Source organism: Colias eurytheme, chromosome 27 (genome assembly GCF_061535395.1).
Source record: "Colias eurytheme isolate Ceu_HAF_F1 chromosome 27, ilColEury1 Martin Lab GWU primary, whole genome shotgun sequence".
Taxonomy (NCBI): Eukaryota; Metazoa; Arthropoda; class Insecta; order Lepidoptera; family Pieridae; genus Colias; species Colias eurytheme.
The window spans coordinates 5,011,307-5,034,754 of NC_143006.1; the positions used below are offsets into that span (position 1 = coordinate 5,011,307).

Below are 23,448 nucleotides of genomic sequence, written 5' to 3' on the forward strand. Positions count from 1 at the left end.
TTAAGATGTAATTACTTAAATAAAATAGATGTGTGAAATAAAACAACATGATCCCTTTTGTATATACATTTATTGTTTTTTTTTTTTCAATTTTATTTTTTCCATATATATTTTCATATATAATAACGAATTAGCTATCGTATATATACAACTTATAATTATGAATTCCTTATAATATACTACATTGAAGTCTTATGTCCTAAATGGAATTATTCTTTGATAGTTTCTTACGTAAATAACGTGTTTTCATTTCAAATACACAATATAATATCAAGTTGTTTTTTCTTGTGAGGTCAATGCAGAAAAAAGTATACAATTAAAATATTAAACATAAATACGAAAATTTTCACACATATAGGTAAATCGTTTGAAACAAACAAAAATAAATGAAGTCTTAATTTATAATTTAAGTCTAAAAAATCATATAAAAATTAATTGATATAAATATTGTAGGTACATGTACATATAACAATATTTTGTAGGCGTCAAAAGGGTTGCGATGAATTAAAACACGTTAGATACGTATGATATATTTATTATTTATTTGCATTATTCCATACAAAATACATATTTGTTCTACAATATAATGAATAAGGTGAAATGAGAATGGATTTGCATCAAATTACGTAACAATTCGTTCAAACACCCCATTAGACTATTTATTAAGTATCTTGCCAAGAAAATTTAATAATTAAAATATATTAGACCAGAATTACAAAGTATGTATGTGTATTCTTCTTAGATGATATACTTCTTTTATCTCTTCTTAAAATTATCTATCATTCTAGTAATGTTCAAAAATTCTACCAACTTGAATATAAGGCCACGCCCACTTCACACTAAAATCTGTAAAGTTAAATTAATCAATATCCCCTGTAAACTGCATGAGTTTTATTTAATTTCTTATCTATATAATATGGAGGTCATTTTCAAATTAAAAATTAAATATTCATTCATTCCAATTGATCGAAATTGTAACATAAATGATGCAAATACAGTAATATGAATGATAGGTATATTATTGGAATATTGCAAAAAAATGACACAAGTAGAAGAAAATATATAATGAAAATATGAGTATATACAAGTGAAATTTTCATTGAATCGTACATCAAATAGACAATGAGTCCAACAATCAATTATTATTATTCGGAACAAAAAATTTCTCCTACTTTGTACTATTGGCGTTTGTAAGAAATGACAAAACAATCTAAAGGCGTATTCAGAAAGAAAGCTTGAAACTTATAAGCGCTTATCGGCGCTTGTCATGTTCATATATTTTCCTGTCAGTGCTGGTAACCCGCGCAGGAAAATATATGAACATGACAAGCGCCGATAAGCGCTTATAAGTTTCAAGCTTTCTTTCTGAATACGCCCTAATAATATACTTTCCGTAACATATGTACATTAAATTTGAAATAAATTCGTTATCTATAAATCGAAAATCTCGGTGTCTAATAAAATGTCGTACAGACATAAAAACGTGTCGCCTTGACGTAAACATTTTGCGGTTATAAAAATAGTTTCCTCCCAAACGCCTCGACAACGGTCAATATGACAATATTTTGATTAGTGTGACAAGACATATCATCGTCAATCTCTTGTCATGTTCAAACTTAGTGCAGTGCTATTGTGAGCTTACAGCCCAGGTAATTCATATACCGCAAAAATTATTCCTTTCTGAATACATTCCTGCTCATTTAAATTTTGAGTCACACAAAAATTTTTGTTGTTAGATAACCACCAAGACAATATGGTTAATTGTTACATGATCTTGAGATACTAATCAATTAATTATTGCTTACCCATTGACCACCGAGCGGCCCGATCGGGCCGAGACACAATAGATTTTCTATTGTGTCTGTGATCCGAGGACTGACGGATTAAGTTTACTCGTTATTTGTCTAATTAACATTCTTTTACATCAAATTGTGCTATGTGCCAATTGACATCAATGAACTAATTTAATTACTTTTTACTGTTTATCAAACCCTAAAATTTTACAAACAAGAGAAAAGCGACTTCCCAATTTATAAATTAGTATTTAATTATCTTCTAACATTTACAAAAATCCAAAATTTAAGGCACCAATAGCATGTTCACAATTTTTTTGGCATCAGTCATTCCAAAATTGAAAATGACATGACAAAGTTGAGTCCAAATGTGTCCTTTTACTAAAAAAATACGAAATTTTCCATTGACATTCACTTATTTTATTTGTAACTTGATTGACACCACATTGAAATTTACCGATCACCCGAATTATTGCCAAAATTATCACAATATATGAAATAACCCAGCTATAAGATCACAATAGCAAAACACATCATCAATAAGAGCTATCAGCTACATAAAACTTACGTTTAATCGGTGAGCAGTCATGTCCATGCCACCTGCAATGGTAACACCCAAAACATATTCTATATTTCTTTGTTTTCCACTTGTTTTTAATGTGAATAAGTGTCTTTAATTATTAGCTATTTTGAACAAGAAACTATTTAATCCCAATTTCAATTCACAGTTAACCCATTGAGCCCCAAACGGCCCGATCGGTCCACGACACAATCGATTTTCTATTGTGTCTGTGATTCCGGGGCCTGAGTTATTAAGTAAATACTAAATACTTACCTATTTAGAAAAAATATTTAACTACAACAATTGTGTTGAATTTAAGTTATTTTCTCGTGATAGCAATAACACACAAGCCACATTCACATTAAAAACGATACGTCCAATCAACGATCAACTCATCGCATCGAGCAATCAATAAATACCTGATAAGACCACACTTACCGAGTAGAAAGAACACGTTGCGCGCGTCACATCACTATACAGTTTTCACTAAGATGGGGGTTCTTTAACACTTTTAAAGTGAAACTTTTATTACTTTGTCTCAAACTTTTTGGTCTGTGTAGCGCATGTCGCGTGACGGTCGAACTGTACGCGTACAAATACGATAATTTTGTGGATAAGTTTCACTTTTACTGTGGTTTCATAAAACCACACAACATTTTTTTTTTTAATTATCTTTATTATTACACGTTTGTCACACATCACTATCACTTAAACACGTTTGACGCGGTATTTGGCGCGATTTGGCCCGTATATAAACCGCTCGCGCCATTCTTCGTAATGCTATGTGCACGCTATAGTATTGGACGTAGATGGGCTATGTTCTGAATTTCCTAGGGGCTTTTCCGCAGGTTTTCTTTCCTCTTGTGAATTGGCTACAGTTCCGTTTTGTATGTTCACTTCGTATATATTGGATGAGTTTGAGTCTTCGTTGTAGGATAGCAGGCTGACCTCGTCGGTCTGAAATCATTATATATATGGTAAATAATAAATAGTTTACAGGTTATTTTCTCTGAAAAATCTACATTATTCCGGATAAACTTAAAAATGTCTTTATCATCATTTATAAAGCAAAATTACGATTAAAAATAACAGACCTTTACGTTTAACTTAGACATTGCAGAGCCTACCTTAGAAGACTTGCCTCATTCATAATTATAATGAATCGCCCAGGCAAGTGATTGAATGTTAGAGATAAAAATCCTACCACCTACAATATGTAAGAAGGTAATTTTTATAGATCAAAATCATTTGCACCAATTCAATCATCCGCCTGGCCAGTCAGGCAGTTAATTAAACGGCGTACTCACACTGCTCTCCGACAGGCGCTTGGTCTTCTTCAGCGGGGCGGGTTGCGTAGCGCTGTCCTGCTTGCGCTTAGCGCCCGACGTAGTTCTCTCTCGCTTCAGCAGAGATGGTGATAGGTATTGATGAAGTTGCTTGCGACGTACGTGTCTTGCCTGCAATTATTTTATTATAATGTTAATAAATTATTTAAGACAAAAATAGTTTTTTTTTTCTTGTGAGCTTTCCAGAGTAAGTAGTAAAAAAGAACAGTGAAAAAGTAACAGATAGATAGAAATACTTTCGTATCTATACTATATTTAATACTATAATAATATAATGTTATAAAGCTGAAGAGTTTGTTTGTTTGAACGTGCTAATCTCATGAACTATTGGTCCGATTTGAAAAATTCTTTCGGTGTTACATAGTCCATTTATCGAGGAAGGCTATAATATATCATTACGCTTAGGTCAACAGGAGCAGAGCCACGCGGGTGAAACCGCGAAGCGCAGCTAGTAAATAACAATACACATGCTTTTGCGCCGATTAACTTTATCTATGATATTCAATTATTACATTATAAAAATTATACACACCTCAATAGTCATGCCTTCTCGTAACATATTCGTGATTTCAGCTTGATAATGCACCACTTTAGTGAACGACAGTATATCATATGTAAGATCCACATTGACATTGGTTTTGTCGAAGACAAGCCCGATGAACCACATTGAGCAAACGTTGGCTATCACTTCACCCTGAAATAGAGATATTAGATTTCTTACTATTTTTATGAATGAAATATCCACATTTTAAGCTATTGCATAGCTTCTATCGCGGGCCTTGAGCGCGGAGACCGAATCCAGAAATTCCGTAACGAAAAAACCTCACGCTCCCCACGGGGACGGGAGCGGAGGTGTGGCTTGAAGGCATAGCATCAAGCATGCAATAGCTTTACCGCGGCAGTCCCCAAGTGCCACACGTCTTTTTTATATAGGTACTAGACATTTAAGAAAATATTTTTAAAACCTATTTTGTCAAAAATAAAATTGTTACATAATATAATTATGTTTTATAAATTCACTTTCTAGATAGGACTGTAAAACTTGTCATTCTTTCTTGTATTAAAGCTTTACTCTACTTAACCGACTTCAAAAAAGGAGGTTCTTAATTTGGCCGATATATTTTTATTTTTTATTTGTGTAATATTAACTGCCCAAATGAGGTATTTCAAACTGTTTCATACTGATTGATTTAAATGTATTTTCATGTTATGTTATTTAACAAAAATATAATAAAATAAATATGAAATATGTACTTACATTTTCATTCTTTTTAACTTCAGTTTCGGGACTGACTGGGGCCACTGGTGTCCCTGAGAACACAAATAAGATTTACCATCCGATTTAACAACAACCATTATATTAATCATTCTGATTTTGAAAGCAGTCAAACATCTAGATGGAACAGGTATCTTCTTAATATATATAAATCTCGTGTCACAATGTTTGTCCTCAATGGACTCCTAAACCACTTTACCGATTATAATAAAATTCGCACACCATGTGCAGTTCGATCCAACTTGCCGGGGCTGACCGCTAGTATTTTATATATTTTGCTTTTATAAGAAGTCTAATTGAATAAATAAATGTTTGAGTTTGATAAGTCAGTAATTAAACAAAAAAAATATATTTGAATATAATTCAAAAAAAAATTCTTCAAAAACAAATATATCTGAAAAACTAGTAAAATGGACACATCACTTACGTATGTAAGTTGATAAATCAATAAAAAGTATGCTGTAAAAATAATAATCAATAGTTTTCGAGCAAATTAAAAAAGTAAGTAAGTAAACCATACAATTGTGAAATCTGTTTCTCATAATGTAATTTCTAAAATGGCATTATTTCATAAAATTAAAAAAAAATGTTTATGCTTTACTTCTCGCCATAATCGGCTTCTTGCACATAAATTTTGTATTATTGTCACTATGTAATACATAATATCATCTATTATGTATCCAATTCAAAGAACATCAATAACTTACACTACGAAAAACTCAAGAACGGCTGACTGATTCGCAAGACTTTTTCTATTTCTATTGCATTTACCTGCACTTACCACTGAAATTTAACCTGAAATACTTCTTCCACTTACCTTACCCTAATACCTTGCAACTTTTCAACCCCTTCTTTAGGGCGTTAGTACACCTACGCATTCGTATGCGGCAGCGAAACAACGAAAAAACTGTAAGTAGTGTGGCAGGTTTTCGCATATGATATATGTCTCACTCTAGCACATAGATAGATGAAATAGTTGCGTCCTTGTCAGTATTGTTTCGCGAGGACCTGCAAAATGGCCGTTACACAGACGCATACGTTTCGCTAGTGATGTTTCGCATCGCAAAGCGTCAGCTCGCGATCTGTCGGTGAGGACAGATTTTCGCACCATGGATGCCGAAAATACTGAATTATTTTTGCATTCTTTTCGAGATTATCCCGTATTATACGCAATTGGACACGCAGAATTTAAAAATACGTACAAAAATTACGTCTGCACCTGCAGTCGTCGAAAATTACAATGGTATATCATTGCGAAAACATTGCTGTGTACTATGTAACGTTCCGCAGATATTTCGCTACGCAGTAGTTCCGCAGAGACTCGCTGCCGCATACGAATGCGTAGGTGTACTAAAGGCGTTACTTCTAAAAATTTCTAATTATTAATAAAAACACAAGTATCTCACCCGGCGGTAGGGCAAGCGGTTGTCCATTATTAGTGCTGAGCGGCACTGAATTGTAACACTCTGGGTTCACGTGCGCTATTGTGATGTGCTGGTTTCTCTCTAATGTCGCTGTAAGTGGAAATTAAATTTAAAAATTTGTATTTGATAGGATAACCTTTTCTGATTCGTAAGCATTTGAGTATCAATAAAAGAGAATTCAAATGGATCCAAACAACGATCCTTGTGGCAATGAAAGACAAGAACACTCCAAGGCTTACTTTAACAATAGGACGTAACAGTATTTGAAATCAAGAAATATAACTCTGTATATTTTGTGAAATGAACAGATAATAATACTAACACGATCAGTGTTTGGGAATTTACAGCTTTTAATTCCTGATACCAAGATTCTTCATGAAATTCTACACATAACACATCTTACTTAATTCCAATCAAATTAATTTGTTTATACTTTGTTTAACAATTGATTGAACTGCACTTAATAGTTATTAAGAGATTAGATTGAAAGGTTAGATTATTTAAAGATTACACAATTCTTTTGTTCAAAGAGGATGCAAAAAAGCAGTCATATTCTGATGAATATGATGTAAAGAAACCGATAAGAGTTTTTATAATAAAAATCTAACAGCCGTACAAATAAACGAGTTATAACATTTTATGCAAAGAATAAACTAAGAATAAGGAAAAATCATACAAATAAACACGAAATAAATGTAACCTAGTATAACTTCGTAATAAGTATTCATACTAATGCTATTCCGTCCTTATTACGGCTACCACCCTAGTATAAGTCTGACATAACCGAGTTATAACATATCTTTTAGTACATTGTGCTGTGTTTTACAAGTTTTAGAAGCAATTTTCAATCTAAATTTGAGATAATAGCAATGAGAGTAATACGAGAAGTAGGAAAAGTTGAGCAAATTAATAATTTCATTACGTACCTATTGAAATGGAAAATTTTGTATGAAATGTCAAAATATACGAAATTATGAAAAACCCTTTTGATATTTATAACGATTTATTTATTTACAACATGCGCCAAACCATACATACATAAAACTTATTTCAAAACTTATCACAATAATATGTACACTTTCGTTGAAAATATAAATCTTCTAAGCCTGGAGTTGTATGTTTTGAGTACCAGTTATTTGGCAACTCTCTATCTCAAAGTGGGTTTATCTTCTGTTCTCCAGATATTGGATAGCGTTATCTATCATTTGCTTGCATATTTAATGATATATTTAAATTATTTCCAATAAATATTTAAAAAATAAATAAACAGAACATCGTATGATGAAACTTCACAACAAATTACGAAGTCAAACGAGCGTCAGCAAAATGACAGCACCAAGGCTTAACCGTAGACAATTTCAATGTTTTTCATAATTTTGTGAATGAATTGCGACGTTGCCGCTTCGCGCCTATTGCATAGCGTGAGCATAGATACATCGACGTTATTCCAAATTTATTTGTAAGAAATTATGACATCCATATTCTTTATTTATTCTTATCATATCTATGCATTGCATAAGGTTTGAATAAGCAAGTTTTTATTTGTACGGCTGTAAATGTATAACAAGTGAATTGTTTGTTTGTTTAAAAAATCTAAACTATACTATTTATTTGTTTTATTGACATAACTTCAAATACTGCTGGGATTTATTACAAATATGTACATTATTGTAACTATAATAGAGTTAACAACACACATTTGGGTAAGTTCTCCTAAAAAAATAATTATGTAAATGTATTTGATCGTCCGCGGCGGCAGTGACGCAAGCAGCAAAGATATCATTATTTCTTCCCCAACTTAATCCTATTATTTTACAACCAACCCCCCCATTTTTCCCTACTATTTCATAACCAACTTTCCCCCCACTCTTATCCCACTATTTTACGATCTAAAGTAAGGCCAACGAGAAGCGATACGAAAGATCATTCACCTAAAAAACAACTGGCGTTGACAATATAATGTCTATCTCTTTCTATCTTGTGCCTTTGTCGTAATGTCTCGTTCTCCCGGCAAAAACATAACAACGTCAAGACGGACTCGCCAACATTCGGGCGGCCATTTTATTATTATTCAGAAAATTATTATTATTCGCGTTATTTAATTTAAATCTACATTATACAATAATTCAAATTATGATAAAAGTTATAAAAATAGTCTATCCTTTTTGGTATTATTACAATTTGCTGGATATTTTTTAAAACTAATTATATAAATCCAACTTTCAAAAAGTTACGCACCCCTGCAATTCCCAATGACCTTGCATGTGTTTTGTTTACATTTGGTATCGCTTCTCGTTGACCGTACTTTAGTTACAGAATTATCTCCCCCACTCACTGATCAAGTGCCGTATCTTGCTCTCAATAAGTCCGCACCACTACCCCCCTAACTCCACTTTTTCCTACTATTTCATAACCACCTTTTTTGAAGTGAAACTTCTTTATTATCGGGGTTGGACAAAAATTTAGTGTAACATTTTTGCGTTACGCCGTACGCGTGACATTTTTTCCTCCTATATTACGATCTAGCAACTAAATTATCTCCCCCCACTCACTGATAAGATGCCGTATCTTGCTCTCAATAAGTCCGCACCACTGCAGCTGATCGTCCGCAGTCACAGACGAAGCTAGCAACACTATAAAGTGTTTGTAGCGAGCGAAGAAATTGGGCGCTTCGAAGAGACGCTCCCAACCGCACTTGCCGAGCATTATCTCGTCGGTGATTGCTAAACCTGGGGAAAATGATACTTGTTAATAGAATACATAGAAAAATAAAATTAAATAATTTTTACCGGATTCGTCTACAGTTATATATACCTATAAAGTCAAAACTGTACATTGAATATTTTTTTAAAGAATATTTGGGGCGTGATTTATATTAGATACCGAAGCTAAAAATATATACTTTATAGGATTTTTGTCTGTATGTTTGTCCGGGCTGATCTCAAAAAATACTGCATGGATTTACTTCAAATTTGATACACTGATAGCTTGAGACCTGAGCCCTGAGGAAGGACATAGGATAGATTTTATCCCACGGGAACGGAAACTATGCGGGTTTTGCTTTGACTACGCGAGCGAAGCCGCTGGCGGAAAGCTAGTTATAAATAAATCAAATATATATATATAACCTAAAAGACAGTAAGACCTTCACATTGGGGCAGAATATTTATAAAAAATAAGGTTATGACGGGTTTGTTATGAGTAAAACAGAAACCAAAGCAAGAAAATTAAACATACCGAGCCTGAACTCCTCCATGATGACAGTTCTGGTTGAAGCTGATACATTGAAGGTAGAATTCTGCTGCGGATACGCTGGCGTGATGATAGGCATCAGGTGGAAACGATCTGACATGTTTACCTGTGGAATAGATGAATGAATGAATGAATGAAATACTCTTATTGTACATACACAGTAATAAATTTTTTTACATAGTTAAGATAGCTTATAGGTAATAGAGATGTACAAAGAGCGGCTTTATCGCTCGTGAGCGATTTCTTCCAAGCAACTCGATGTAGATATAGATATGAATTAAAGAGTAGAGTAAGACAAGGAAAGAAGAAAGATTAAACATAGAAAATTATTATACATAATGAAGGACACATAAGTTGATACACTAATATTACAATAAGATTAAAATTATATAGAAGGAAAACTTAAATTTAGATTTATTTTAACGATTTGTCAGTGATCGAGCGAAGGTAGTAGTTCTTCAATTGACTTTTAAAGGAGTGAAGGGTTGTTGTGAAGGGGAATGGAGTTAGTTGAGCAGATGTTTCTTGTATTGCTTTCATCAAATAAACCATTTATGTGAATTAAATGGTATTGTTAAAAGTACATAAATGGTATTGTAAAAGGTACATAAATGGTATTGTAAAAGGTAAATAAATGGTATTGTAAAATGTGAATAAATAGTATTGTAAAGAGTAAATAAATAGTATTGTAAAGTTTTAAAGGGGTCAATTTTTTTTCTTCAATTCATTTTATAAAAATTGTATGTAAATTTTAAACATTTTTACTGAATAAATTCAATAGTTGTCATTATTCAGTAAAAATGTTTGATTTTCTTTCACGTCACAACAGGACGATTTTATGCTATAATTTTAGTCTATTTCGGTACTTTTCAGCAGGGCTCGGAAACCGGTTGAAATTCTTAACCGGTTTCGGTCATTGACCCCAAACCGAAATTGATTTAGGTTAAAGGTTGCACTTTACCGGTTTTTACCGGTTTATGCGAAATACCGGTTTTTCATTAATATTGGTTTTGGTGGTGAAAATTAACCGGTTAAAACCAAGTTCCATAAGGATCCTCGGCCCCCGCTACCCTCGCTCGACGGGCCTGGAGGCTGGACGTTGCGAAGTCATTTAGTTACAAAATTCTTTAATCGCACTCAAGTTCCCAACGTCGCCGCCTGTCTTCTCCAAAGTTTGTACTGCGGGACTACAAGGACTGAAATTTGGCAACGAAGGATGAATAACAGAGGCGAGTCTATTTTGAATTAAATATGTTGACGCAATTTTAACTAGCTTCCGTCTTTACTTTATTTAGTTATTTCTTCCAGGATTAAAGCGAAGCAAATCTCCGTACCCTTTTGATTCAGAAGATTACGATTGGAAGCGCCCTGCATCTCCATCTTTGTTGAAACCAAATATGTGTACTTCGGAGAAAAACGAAGTCAAAGTAGAAGTGGTGTCCAAACAAGACAATAAAATATGTTTGTCTTGTTCAGAACATTCTAAAGTAGAAATAGACCAAAGGAATGAACATTTTTCGGATCTCATTAAAGAGGAATTAAAGCATATCTTACCATGTATGCGTACAAGATGTTACGTAAAAATATTAAACTTTTTGAACACCGTGAAAGGTTTTCATACTGACCAAATTGGAGTTACTGATACTGAAATAAATTAATAGTACTTAGATTTATTCATGTTTTATTGATTTATGTAATTAAACCTACAATCAACTGTATCAAAAGCAGAAGATTCGTGTAAAGTGTTCTTTTTTGAAATAAAATACATAATTGATAAGATTGTTTTATTTCTAAACTGAATTAGTAAACAATGCAACAATCATCGCATGAAAATAACATCGTTTTTAACTTAAAAAAATGTTTTTATGGAGATTTAAAAATTGGGTTTTTAAATTAAACTGTATAAATAAATGTATGTAGGTAATAATTGTAATACTAACACTAGAATAAGATTTTGCTAATACTATATGGGCTACTAGCTTTCCACCCGCGGCATCGCCCGCGCAGTCAAAGAAAAACCCGCATAGTTCCCGTTCCCGTGGGATTTCCGGGATAAAACCTATCCTATGTCTTTTCTCGGGTATCAAAATATCTCTATACCAAATTTCATGCAAATTGGTTCAGTAGTTAAGGCGTGATTGAGTAACAGACAGACAGACAGAGTTACTTTCGCATTTATAATATTAGTATGGATGTGGCCTGAAATAAACGAATTTTATTTATTTATTAAATAACATGTAATACAAAAATAATGAACATTCCTTCATACAAAGCAAATTTATTCCAACGAAAATAAATGATTATTTCTCACCATCAAAATATCATCAATTATTAAATCATTTAGTGACATACGTAGATTATTAAGTACAAATTTCAAGGACGAAAAGAGCCTTTCAACACTAACACTAGTCGGTGGTGTCGCCAAAACTATTTTTGCCAGATTATATAAATATGGATCAGTCATCTTTCTTTGCTCCCAATACTCTAAAATGCTACGTTTTGATGGTAATACTGGTTCTTGTAGAAATGCAACTAACTTAAAATTGATTTCTCTTTCTAATGATTGTAAATTCTGCTCATCCATATTTATATGTCTGCTAGTCACAAAATATTGTCTAAGGTAGCTGTCAAAATTGTTATTTTCATTTGATGAATCATGTTCTGCTGAAGTTCCTGGAACAACGCTATCGTTAACACCAGGACTGAAAGGTTCTGAAATCGCTTCTGCAGTCGTTCTTCTTTTTAAATTAGTTAACCTTTTATATGTTTCAACTAACACAGCCCTTGCACTGTTCTGTTGTGCTGTCGTAAGTGTAGCATTTACTCTCGGGTCCAGGTAAAGAGCTGCAAGGAAGTATTCATTGCTAAAAAGTGTTTCTTGACGACTTCTTAAACAGGACAGCAAACGCTGGGCAAAAGGGCTATGTAGTTGTTCGATTTCGAGGCGACACTTCATCCAAGCAATGTAGAAATCGCCAAAAGTCAGTTGTTCCATTTGTAATTTTTTTGATAAAATCCTGCACGGCCTTAGGATATTTAAATAATTTTCAATTGAATCCCAAATGACTTCTGGTTCAGAATCTAAGTTAACGATGCAAAAATCTTTAAGTTCATGCAGTCTTTCTAGCATAACTACGGTAGAATCCCATCGAATTGGAGTATCAATCACTGCATTTTGTAGTTTAAGTATTTTTAAACGCATTGCCATATTGGGCGTACGTAAATTACGAGCAATTCTTCGACAATGCCCAAGAAATTCCTCTATTTCTTGACAGGCTTCTTTAACGGCGAGCTGTAGACAGTGTGCAGCACATCGTATGCTTGTAACCGTGCGAACTATACCAGATGTGCTACCTGTGCCAATCTCTAACTCTAAACTCTGTTGGACAAAAGCAGAGTCCTCCTCGTTGTATTCACCGTCCGTTTCGATGTCCGATTCACTAAATGATTCGCTTACCGACTGGTTGATTGACTCCCTCGCAGCCTCGTTTATTTGGTTAGTCATACTTATCATATTGGCTCCATTGTCAGTAGTGATTGTTTGAATTTGGTTTAGGTCTATACCGTACCTACTCAGACAATCGACTACATTGTCCTTTAAATACTGTCCTGTATTTCTATCGTGCAATTCTTTGATAGTTAAATTTCGAAGGACAATCTTTCCATCTAAAATTGAAATTTAAATAACATTAAAAAAAGTATGTTTCAACTTTAGTTTGAAAATCATTCTTTAGCTACTTACCCATAACATACTGTATATTTAGTCCCAGAAACCTTCGCAACTTAATGGACGCAACGTCTACTTTAATTGCAAGTAGATTATTTTTGATCTCGTTACTAATCTTTCCGCGTATTTCGTGAGCCATATCCTGTATACTGGAACGTACATTTTTGATATTAATTGCTTGATGCTGGTTTTCTGTAACCCCTGGTATTAACTTAATTAGGTCTCTGAAAGCTTTGTCTTCAATTAGGCTAAAAGGACGACCATGATCTGTTACAAGTTTCGTGCAGCATTGCATTACACTTTTGGTGACATTCGACGTTTGCGGTGGCATGATTTCTTTAGCTGCCAAATTTGCATTGTGAATTTCTTCATATTTTGCTCTATGTTGAGAATAAAAATGACGTAACAAGTTTGCACCATGGTTACCCTGAAAACGAAAATAAAATGTAGATAATGTGCAGAAATATTTATTTTAATATTTGAAATAATGGAAAATGATAGCAAAAAGTATGAGACGAACAGACAGAGTTAATTTCGCATTTATAATAGGTAGGTATGTATATATATAATAGGTATGTATGGACGGAAATTAAAAGAAATCTAATAAAACATATTCATAATATTGTTGTCCTACAGGTTACTTAATTAATTTAGGTACGCGAAAGTCAATTAATATTAAATTTATCTGCATTGGATAAAAGTTTCATTTAGAATGACGAAATTAATAAGCGACCCGCGATAGCCACACTTACGCATCAAGTAGGTATTTTCGTTCCGTTTAAAATTACGTAAGTACTTAGTTACGTAAACTATACGTATGCCATACTAATAACACCGACAAAATGAAATAGGTACCAAGCAACCATTGTAGCAACTAGGTACCTAAAAATCTAACAAATACGTGGCACGCGAAGCGCGCTAGTCTCTTTTATTACTACACTAGCGACCCGCCCCGGCTTCGCACGGGTGCAATGCTGATACTAAATACACTACAGAAAAATTGTGAACGTTGTATAGGTATAAAAATATAGCGGCCCGCTCCGGCATCGCACGGGTATAAAATACATAGCCGGGCGGCCGCAAACGCTACGTCCCGCAATTTTTAAATCTGTAATATCTTCGAAAATATTCACTTAAATCATACGGTGTAAAGGGCCATATAGATCTATATTAAATGAACAATGTATCCATGGTATTTAATTGGTTAAGGATTAATGCTGTATTGGTTAAAATCGCTTCGAAAATTAGCCATTATTTGTCGTAAAAAGTAAATGACAAAAAAAAGTTATTGTGGGTTATCCATAAGAGATAGACATATACCATCGCGGACTTTTCTGTAGACCTTTTCAATGTGTATAATACTTAGTACATTATTTTGATAAAACTCGTAGGGTTCAGCCTGCGTTTGCAATGTAAGCGGAATAAATGTAATTTTTTACGACATCACATTAGAAACCTCAAAAATAACAGTACTTCTCCACTACTTAATGGATCTTATTATACATATAAACCTTCCTCTTGAATCACTCAATCTATTAAAAAAAACCGCATCAAAATCCGTTGCGTAGTTTCAAAGATTTAAGCGTACAAAGGGACATAGGGACATAGGGACATAGGGACAGGGAAAGCGACTTTGCTTTATACTATGTAGTGATATAAGAAAAAGTTATAAAAACCTTGTATAATAAAGAGGGTGGCTAAGTACGCATTTATCGCTGTTTAATGAAAACAATACCTGCGAAGTTACCCTGCACAATATTATAATATAAATACATATTGGAATAGAGAAAACCACTTACCTTGATGGTTGCATTACAACCCTCCATTAAACACGTAGATTTTTTGTTTTCTTCGTCGTACGTAAACATAGAATAAATCCTATTAACTTTTTTTCGCCCCATAATAAATTCCTATACCCACAATTTATAATCGACGAGTGAGTGCCGAGTAGTGACTGGCGTAGGTTTGTTTGCTTGTTACGGGGACGTCACGCGCTCGCAACTGCCATGTCGAAGTGTGCGAACGCGCGACGTAACAAGTCAAATCATGAATCTACCTACAACATTTAAGTTCGCCGGTAGCAATTGACGTTCGCAGATCGATCATTTTTTGTTTTTTAATTTTAGTTTATATGATAATTCACTATATCTTGTGGCAAGCGTTAAAAAATGAGGCAAAAATAATAAAGGAATTAACCGGTTAATTTGGGTGTCAACACCGTTTGTGCAGAAGTAACCGGTAACCTTAATCATTTGGGTTACTTATAAACAGTTCACTTGTTTAACCGGTAAATGAAGGAACGATATATTTACCGGTATATAATCTAAATTAACCGCTCTTTTCAAACCGGTTCCGAGCCCTGCTTTTCAGTATTGTGAAACATATTATATGCACCAGCGTGGCGATAATGCTTTGGAGTACAGTTGCCAAGTGTGGGCCATCAACGTGGCCCATCATACACCATCACTCACCCTCGGATCCCACACGGGGAAGCCCAGGTTCACCGAGTCGGGCTGTTTCAACAGTACAGGCTGCGGCCACTTCCACTGACTGAACACCAGGAAGAACTTGTGCACTAATGTTGCTGGTAATGCATTGGGGTATAACTGGCAAGTACGGGCTACAAGCATAGCCCAGGAGACACCACCGAGGTAGCCCAGCGTGTTCGAGTATATACCGTGGCCTGGAAAAAGATATAGATAAAGACAATCTTATACGATAAAAAATGTATTCTGTTCTGTGTATATAAAGCCGTGTACATATCATTTAAGTACAATAAAGTGTTTTCTATAATTTTTTTTGTTACAAAATTATGAAATAATTTTCTGTTTGTGTTTATAAAACCGTGTATCATAAATTTCTATACAATAAAGTTTTCTTATTAGTACAGACTGTTTATTTGATGAAATATTTTAATTTCTAAATGCTTATTACGATTAATTTTATGTCTGTCGCACGCAAAAATAATGCGCTCTATTCGAACTGGATTGATGTCATATTATATCCCCTGTGAACTGGACACAATACCTTTACCAGGTACATGTACGAAATTATGCGTAATTCGCGAATACACTTGAATTATTTCACAGTAAAACTACAAAAATGAACTCACGTTTAGCCCAAAGCTTAATAGCTCTCAACGTCAGTCTAAAGTTATTGATGTTAGGCACAAGTCGCAGAATTTCATCTGTAACTCGACAACCGTTGAGCGATCGGACGCATTTCTGGTCCAAGTTCTTGAGTAACATGTCGTCTCGGAGATCGAATGAATCTGTAATAAGAAAATAATGAAATATATGAAAGTACCAAATTAATTGTAAAAATAATAAATGCTACTGAAATGGATTATTAAGAAATCTAGCTTTTATCTTCATGTTAATTACTGAAGTGCCAAAAAGTTAAGATTACTCAGCTTTTGAACTGTGAAAACTGTCTATGTTAAGTAAAGGGATATCTCATTATTACGGTGAGGCATTTAAAAAACATTGTGGATATGATATTTCCTGGGTTCAATTTATTACAAAAACACATTTACAGAGTAGTAAATAATCCTAAATTCCATTGTATACCAAAAGAAATTCACACAAAACAAACCTGGTATCTCTTTCAACGCCAATCTAGCGAACAGTAAATCAATTTCGATGCCATCAAAGTTCATCTTGATCACCGGGACGAATGCGTCTTCAACTGCGCGCAGATCTTTCACCTTAAACAATTAATTATACTTTACTAAAGTATTTTATTAAAATATAGATAATAAGATAAATAATTGCATATCATCCATTTGTAAATGGTTAAATTAAAATGTGCTATATTCGCTATATTATAGTCTTATTGGGGAGGAACATGCCCTTCCCATGGGAAGATCTATTATGATTTGTATTTGATGCATTTCCATAATAAAAAATTCCGATAGATGGCGCTAAATCAAAAATGTAAATGTATAACAACTACATATTTAATTTCTTTGATCACGAGAGTGAAACTGTGGGCAACAGCAAGTAAATTATAAAAACTTTGTCACATTCTACTTTAATTTTGATGTTATTTCAGATTTAAAAAGCTATCGTTGCAAGTAATTACATACCGAAATAAAAATAAATAAATAAAACACATTTATTGTCTATACCTGTGGTTGTTGCTTCAGTAATTCATAGAAAGACTGAAAATAATCACATCTGTCAATGTGTCTCGGAGCCACGCACAGAGCGTCAATATCTGCGCCTCTGTGATGCACCTGCAAGATAAATTATGAAAAATTCATGTATTACATTTTTTAAAGTAAATTTTTGCATACGGAATAAATGGCTCTATAATATAGTTATTAAAATTTCCTTAATGATTTGATCCAGCTAACTACTGAAATATCTATAATTATGACAGTACATTCGACAGTATTTTAAATCAACATTCACATGACTTGCTATTTAAATAATCTATACTAATATTATAAAGCTGAAGAGTTTGTTTGTTTGAATGCACTAATCTCAATAACTACTGGTCCGATTTGAAAAATTCTTTTGGTGTTCAATAGCCCATTTTTCGAGGAAGGCTATAGGCTATCAACACGCTAAGACCAACCGGAGCAGAGCAACGCGGGTAAAACCGCGGGGCACAACTAGTAAACAATATAAACAAAACTTTTTTAACCCTGTAAAATATCACAAGTGTCTGGTATTCTACAATTGATTCAAAATATTACATATCCCAAAAAATTTCAATAAGCAACTCAACAGTTTCTTACAAGTTTTTTCTAGTGTTTGATTTTACGCGAGTAACTATTATATAATATTTAGAAATTAAAAGACTTTTTAACGGATTTTAAACGCGATTTATTCGTCATATTATTTTCCCGACGTTTCGAACACTTTACAGTGAGCGTGGTCACGGGGAGACTGATATATAATGAATAAATCGCGTTTAAAATCCGTTAAAAAGTCTTTAGTTTCTTTCAAGTCATTCCAATCTATTAAACTATACTCACACCAAGTCTATATGATCCAAACGTGTATATATTCCCGCCGACGGTATCAGCTACACTCGGCGGCATATTTTTCCGCAACGACTCATCTCTAATCCACTGTCGAACCAATCTATGTAATGCACCGAGGACTTCCATCCTATGATGCATTTCTTGCTCAGACTCAAACACCCCGTAGGGTATGAGGGAATCTTTCAATTCATTTGTTTTCTCTATATCTATTGGCTTGGGACCTAAAATATTATAATTGTGTCAAGTTATTTATTTGAATAGTTTTTTTGTTGTACACTCTAATCTCATGTGTCATATTTTAAACATAATCAAAATTCACTAGATCTGATAGGGAAAAAATTTGAACATCTATAAGAACAGTATTTTGTTGCTCACACGAATCAGTAACAGTGATTCAACAAATTTAAATAACCCCTTATGCGATATTACAATTTATAATACTATGTTATCATAATTATTCTACTTAATTAGTAAACAAACTATTAACTAATGCTTTTCCTAATGATAAATTAATGAAAATGTTTAAAAATTCACCAAATTAATGATAATAATTGATGATAAGAATTTATATTTGTCATAAATAATAAAGGCTAGACTAGATAAACAAAAATACATACCTGCCATAGAAATGGCCGAAGTCATCCCCAGCGTTTTCAAATGCTGCGGACTCTGTTCACTTGATTTAGAACTATTTTGGTTTTGATTGTTTGTATGCGAGTACTGCGACGCTGGCCACATGATGATTGTTTATTCTCTACTATTATATAACTAAACCTTACGCCTAAACTACAGAATGGGTGGGTATTGTATCTAACATTAGGTTAAATGCTCAATATGACGACTGCTGGCTGTAAGCATAAGTCTGAAAAGAAATAACATATTTGTAAATATTTGTACCGCTACCGCGGGCGGACCGCTAGTTAGAAATAATTTTATATAATGATTATGAAGATTATCGATATTGGTTATTGCATCCAATAAGTTGAATCTACAATCAATGAATATAAGTATTACAATGAACAATAACTATACAAATACTGCTTACACTTGAATATCAAACATTAGTTCAACACTAGTACAGACCCATTGACCACCAAGCGGCCCGATCGGGCCGAGACACAATAGATTTTCTATTGTGTCTGTGATTCCGGGGACTGACGGCAGAAATAAATTATAATCTATCCTACTAAATAATAGTTTAAATAATAGAAACTTTCTTTTATCAGATAAATCCAGTTGGTGCTAGTAAAGTTAACAAGCTAAATGTGAACTTTGAGGTCACTCTTACAATAATAAAATGTCTTGAGATGCACCCCATGTTATAGCTATATTCAGATTTAGGGTGCCCAAAGGAAGTGAAAACGGAGGGTTGTGATTTAATTATAGCATTAAACACATACATATTACAAGACATGTAAGATGGAATATTTTTGTAATTTTCTGTACTAAGTATATTTTATAGAAATCAAAATAAAAAAAATTGACAAACAAACACCTGTTGTCGAATCAGTTGACTTGATTACATGAATTTAATCATACAATCAACGTATAAGGAATAACATGTTAAAATCATATAATATATGATGCTATTTGTGGAAGGTGATTTTTAAAGTTCATTCACCTGTTTGTTTGCGTGATACGGTAAATAATATACAAATAGAATATGTCATCGTATAAGAAGGTTAACTGAAACGTTTATCAAGCAAAAAAAACCTCGAAACTCGCGGAAATAACTTCGTCGAGTATACGTTGTATATTCAAGACCTTTATTGTTCGTCGTTGTACAGTTTTAAGGTCATAATGTAGATAATTGAAAATCTTTCAGAAGAACCATCAATCAATTTGTAACTTAAATATGAATGTAGTCACGTTTTTCAACATTGGTAACCTACTAAGAAAAAAATAACACGATTTCACACTAAAAGAAAAGGTGGTTCACGTTGCGTCGAACAATGTTATTACGTTACACCTAGATTTTATATGAACTATATCGAAAATACAATTGAAAACTCACCAATTAATAAAACTGTTTAAACAAAGGCACAAAAATAAACTCGTATAATAACACGAAGTCATAACAAAGCAAAGAAACAAACATTAATTGCCAAACAAGCACCCAACAGTCGCCAACAACAATGCAGCCATCTTTCTTAAATGGCGAATTAAACAATTACCATGTGTAAAATTAAATTAATGTTACCCTACATACTACAAATCACAGCTACAAATACACCAAAATTCCCAACGGATTTTGTAAGGATTTTGATATCATGGCATGGGTTTATTTTTTAATGTATTCGTTTAATTTCAGAATAACTCAATCTATTTTATGTATTTTATACGTAAAATACCATACGTAGTACCATTAATATTCATGAAAAGATTAAAAACATCACACATATACTATTTGTAGCTATTTTATATTATTTATACACCAAGTACCTAGCTATTTTATGTTATTTATACCTATATTTTAATATTCTCACTAGCCCGACTAATAAAAATTATACAGTTTTTTATCTTTTAAATAGTTAAATTACAATAAAGCAAAATAATCACAACGTAATTTTAAACTAAATAAAATACCTTCTTTTATATTAACCCATTATTTAATTAAATCCATTAATTTAAATATTAAAATATGTATTTACAATTAAATAAAAATATTACAGTTTATATATTGTACTAAACGTTTCATTTTACGATAACAATTCTTTTGCGCATATTCATTGGCAAGTTTTATGACGTATCCGCGACGTATTTTTTGGTTCTGTTGAAGTTCTTCACATATGACTATCTCATTTTAAACAGTACCAAAAGAAAGGGATTGATAGAGAGCCGGTTGATGTTTTCGTGTCAGCCTTGTGCCCATTTACGAGTAGGTAAAATCCGCCATCTTGAGAGTGATTTCAAGAATATACGGATTTTTAGTGGAGTTATGTGAATATCTTTAGCTTATTTATTATTAAATTGACGGACATTTTCATATTATTCAATTTAGTAACAGCAGTAAAGGTCGTTCGCGTTATAGAAACCGATTGCCATTGGTGTATATTCAAAACACCGAATTCTTTGGTAATGTTTATGTGACAGCAGAAGGCACTATAAGCTTTCTAATAGATTTTTGCGTGTCTATTTCCGTTTTCAATCTCAACGTACGTTAGTATATTACGCGAAAGTGAAGTAGGTATTCCTGTTGTGTCCTGGCTATCGTGTAAAAGATCGTAATGTATTTTCGCGATTAAAATGCGGTTAGATGGGCGTAGTTGTGTCGGTTCTGTAAAGTGTTGAGGCCTCAGGTTTTGGGCCAGTCGAGGGGTGCTGAGTGCGTGACCGCGGAGGATGCGAGCGGAGAAGTTTGGCTAGCGTGGTGTAAAGTAATCTATAAGAAAGATGTCGACTACTATGCGGCCTACTCTGCAAACTGTGCCTGAGTCGTTACCGGCGGACCATGTGACGACGTCTCCAGCCCCTGCAACTACGACAGCTGCAGCACCCTCGCAGCCACGGCATCCACGCCCTATCTTCAAGGTAAGTGTTAGAATTTGCACATTTTTCGAAAACGTTCAATGAATATGACCGCATATTCAATCTGACGACGTTTCATTGCCAATTTTATTAATGCAACGTCGATTTAGAGTAATGTTCATTGAGCATTAGAGAAAACTGTGCCAGCTTTTATAGTTCCTCAATCATTACTTCCAAACATGTCAAAGTGAGGTGATGTCATTGATTACCCTTTGAGGATATCCTTATTTGAAGAGAATTATTAGTGAGATTGTAAACCTATTGAATTGTTCTTATTATTTCCAAAAAAATTGTATCAAAAGGCCTGTTGCACATCATATTACAGAAATCTCTTGGTAAACTATTTACTTATAACTTTTATAGGTTTACTTTTTACAAAATTTGAGCTAACATTAGAGTAATAATACTTAAGGTAATGATAAATATGAATGCCTGTTGTTACCTATCATATTAAATACCAACAAATTAGTTTAAATTATAGATAAAATACTTTAAAACACATCATATCTAAATACAATCCAATTTAACATGTACAACATCAGTTTAAATGTAATTCATATCTAAAAATATGCCAAATATCATGATGCGTAGTAGAAAGTGTGCACTGTAGCGTGCATGTAAAATATTTAATTAATCATCACCTAGTTAGGAGATATTGCAAGCGCCTTGTGGAACTAACTATTGTTGCAATATACTTGAGATTTGGTTTATGAGATTTGTTTTATAATGAAAAAGAAGAGAGCAGAAATGCTTATTCAGTGTTGTTAAGTATTGTTATTGAGTGAAGTAAGGTTTTTTTAATATACAGTGTATAGAAATAGGATTTTTATGTTGTGAAGATCAATCAACAGTTTAAATATAATATTACATAAATAAACAATGCTATCAGGTCTATAATAAATTCTTATAAGATTTTACAATTACAGCCTTTTATAAAGTCTTCGTTCACTCTTTTATTTAAACACAAAATGTGAAATTCATTAACAACATAGTCTCAAAAGTATTGCATCAAGATTTGTTAATGTTGATTTGTAATTGTACAGTTTCTTAACATGAATAAATATTATTATTGTGCAAAATATGTTCCAATTACATAATCTTGATACTTCCATGCGTTTACCTTTAATTGAACTGAATGCATATTTATATTATGCTAAGGTCAATCTTTTGGATGCTTTTAAATCTTAATAAATGAACTTTGCACATTGTTTCATACATATAAATTGATATAGAGCACAAAATATATAAGGATAAAGAATTAAGTAATATTGTTTAAAATATTGCAAACCCATATATTTTATAATCAATTAATATTACAAAATAATAAATAACTGGGATTTCCTTGATTGAGAATGGATGTTGTTACATCATATGTATTTATAGAATCACAGTTTGATATTATTATTAAAGTTTTATATATATAGTATATACCTATATAAAAGTCTCTGTGTCTTTCTGATGAAATAAAACTAATTATACTTATTATTACTTATTTGTGACATATGGAATAATGATTGAGGAACAAATATTGTAAGCTTTAAGCTATC

General features: G+C 33.0%; 2 protein-coding genes across 4 annotated transcripts; both read right to left on the minus strand.

The window, feature by feature from the left end:
- Positions 1-1,888: 1,888 nt before the first annotated feature.
- On the minus strand, positions 1,889-20,529 carry hrg (poly(A) polymerase hiiragi). 3 transcript variants are annotated; one of them, XR_016458263.1, is made up of 15 exons: positions 20,388-20,529; positions 18,991-19,235; positions 18,365-18,594; positions 17,510-17,617; positions 16,975-17,086; positions 16,493-16,651; positions 15,852-16,063; positions 9,639-9,759; positions 8,954-9,130; positions 6,384-6,491; positions 4,960-5,012; positions 4,234-4,395; positions 3,663-3,812; positions 2,794-3,312; positions 1,889-2,393 (listed from the first exon to the last, which is right to left on the minus strand). XR_016458263.1 is itself a non-coding variant. In XM_090117090.1 (14 exons), exons 2-14 carry the CDS (start codon positions 19,109-19,111, stop codon positions 3,136-3,138), a joined length of 1,881 nt encoding a protein of 626 aa, XP_089973216.1. In that variant the 5' UTR covers positions 19,112-19,235; positions 20,388-20,529; the 3' UTR covers positions 1,889-3,135. The 3 variants fall into 3 exon arrangements, 2 of the variants coding, with proteins under 2 accessions (XP_089973216.1, XP_089973215.1); XM_090117090.1 differs by having other exon boundaries at positions 1,889-3,312; positions 4,960-5,003; XM_090117089.1 differs by having other exon boundaries at positions 1,889-3,312.
- On the minus strand, positions 11,781-13,481 carry LOC149896896 (zinc finger BED domain-containing protein 4-like). The gene is made up of 2 exons (XM_090117329.1): positions 13,396-13,481; positions 11,781-13,319 (listed from the first exon to the last, which is right to left on the minus strand). Exons 1-2 carry the CDS (start codon positions 13,397-13,399, stop codon positions 11,932-11,934), a joined length of 1,392 nt encoding a protein of 463 aa, XP_089973455.1. The 5' UTR covers positions 13,400-13,481; the 3' UTR covers positions 11,781-11,931.
- Positions 20,530-23,448: the final 2,919 nt, after the last annotated feature.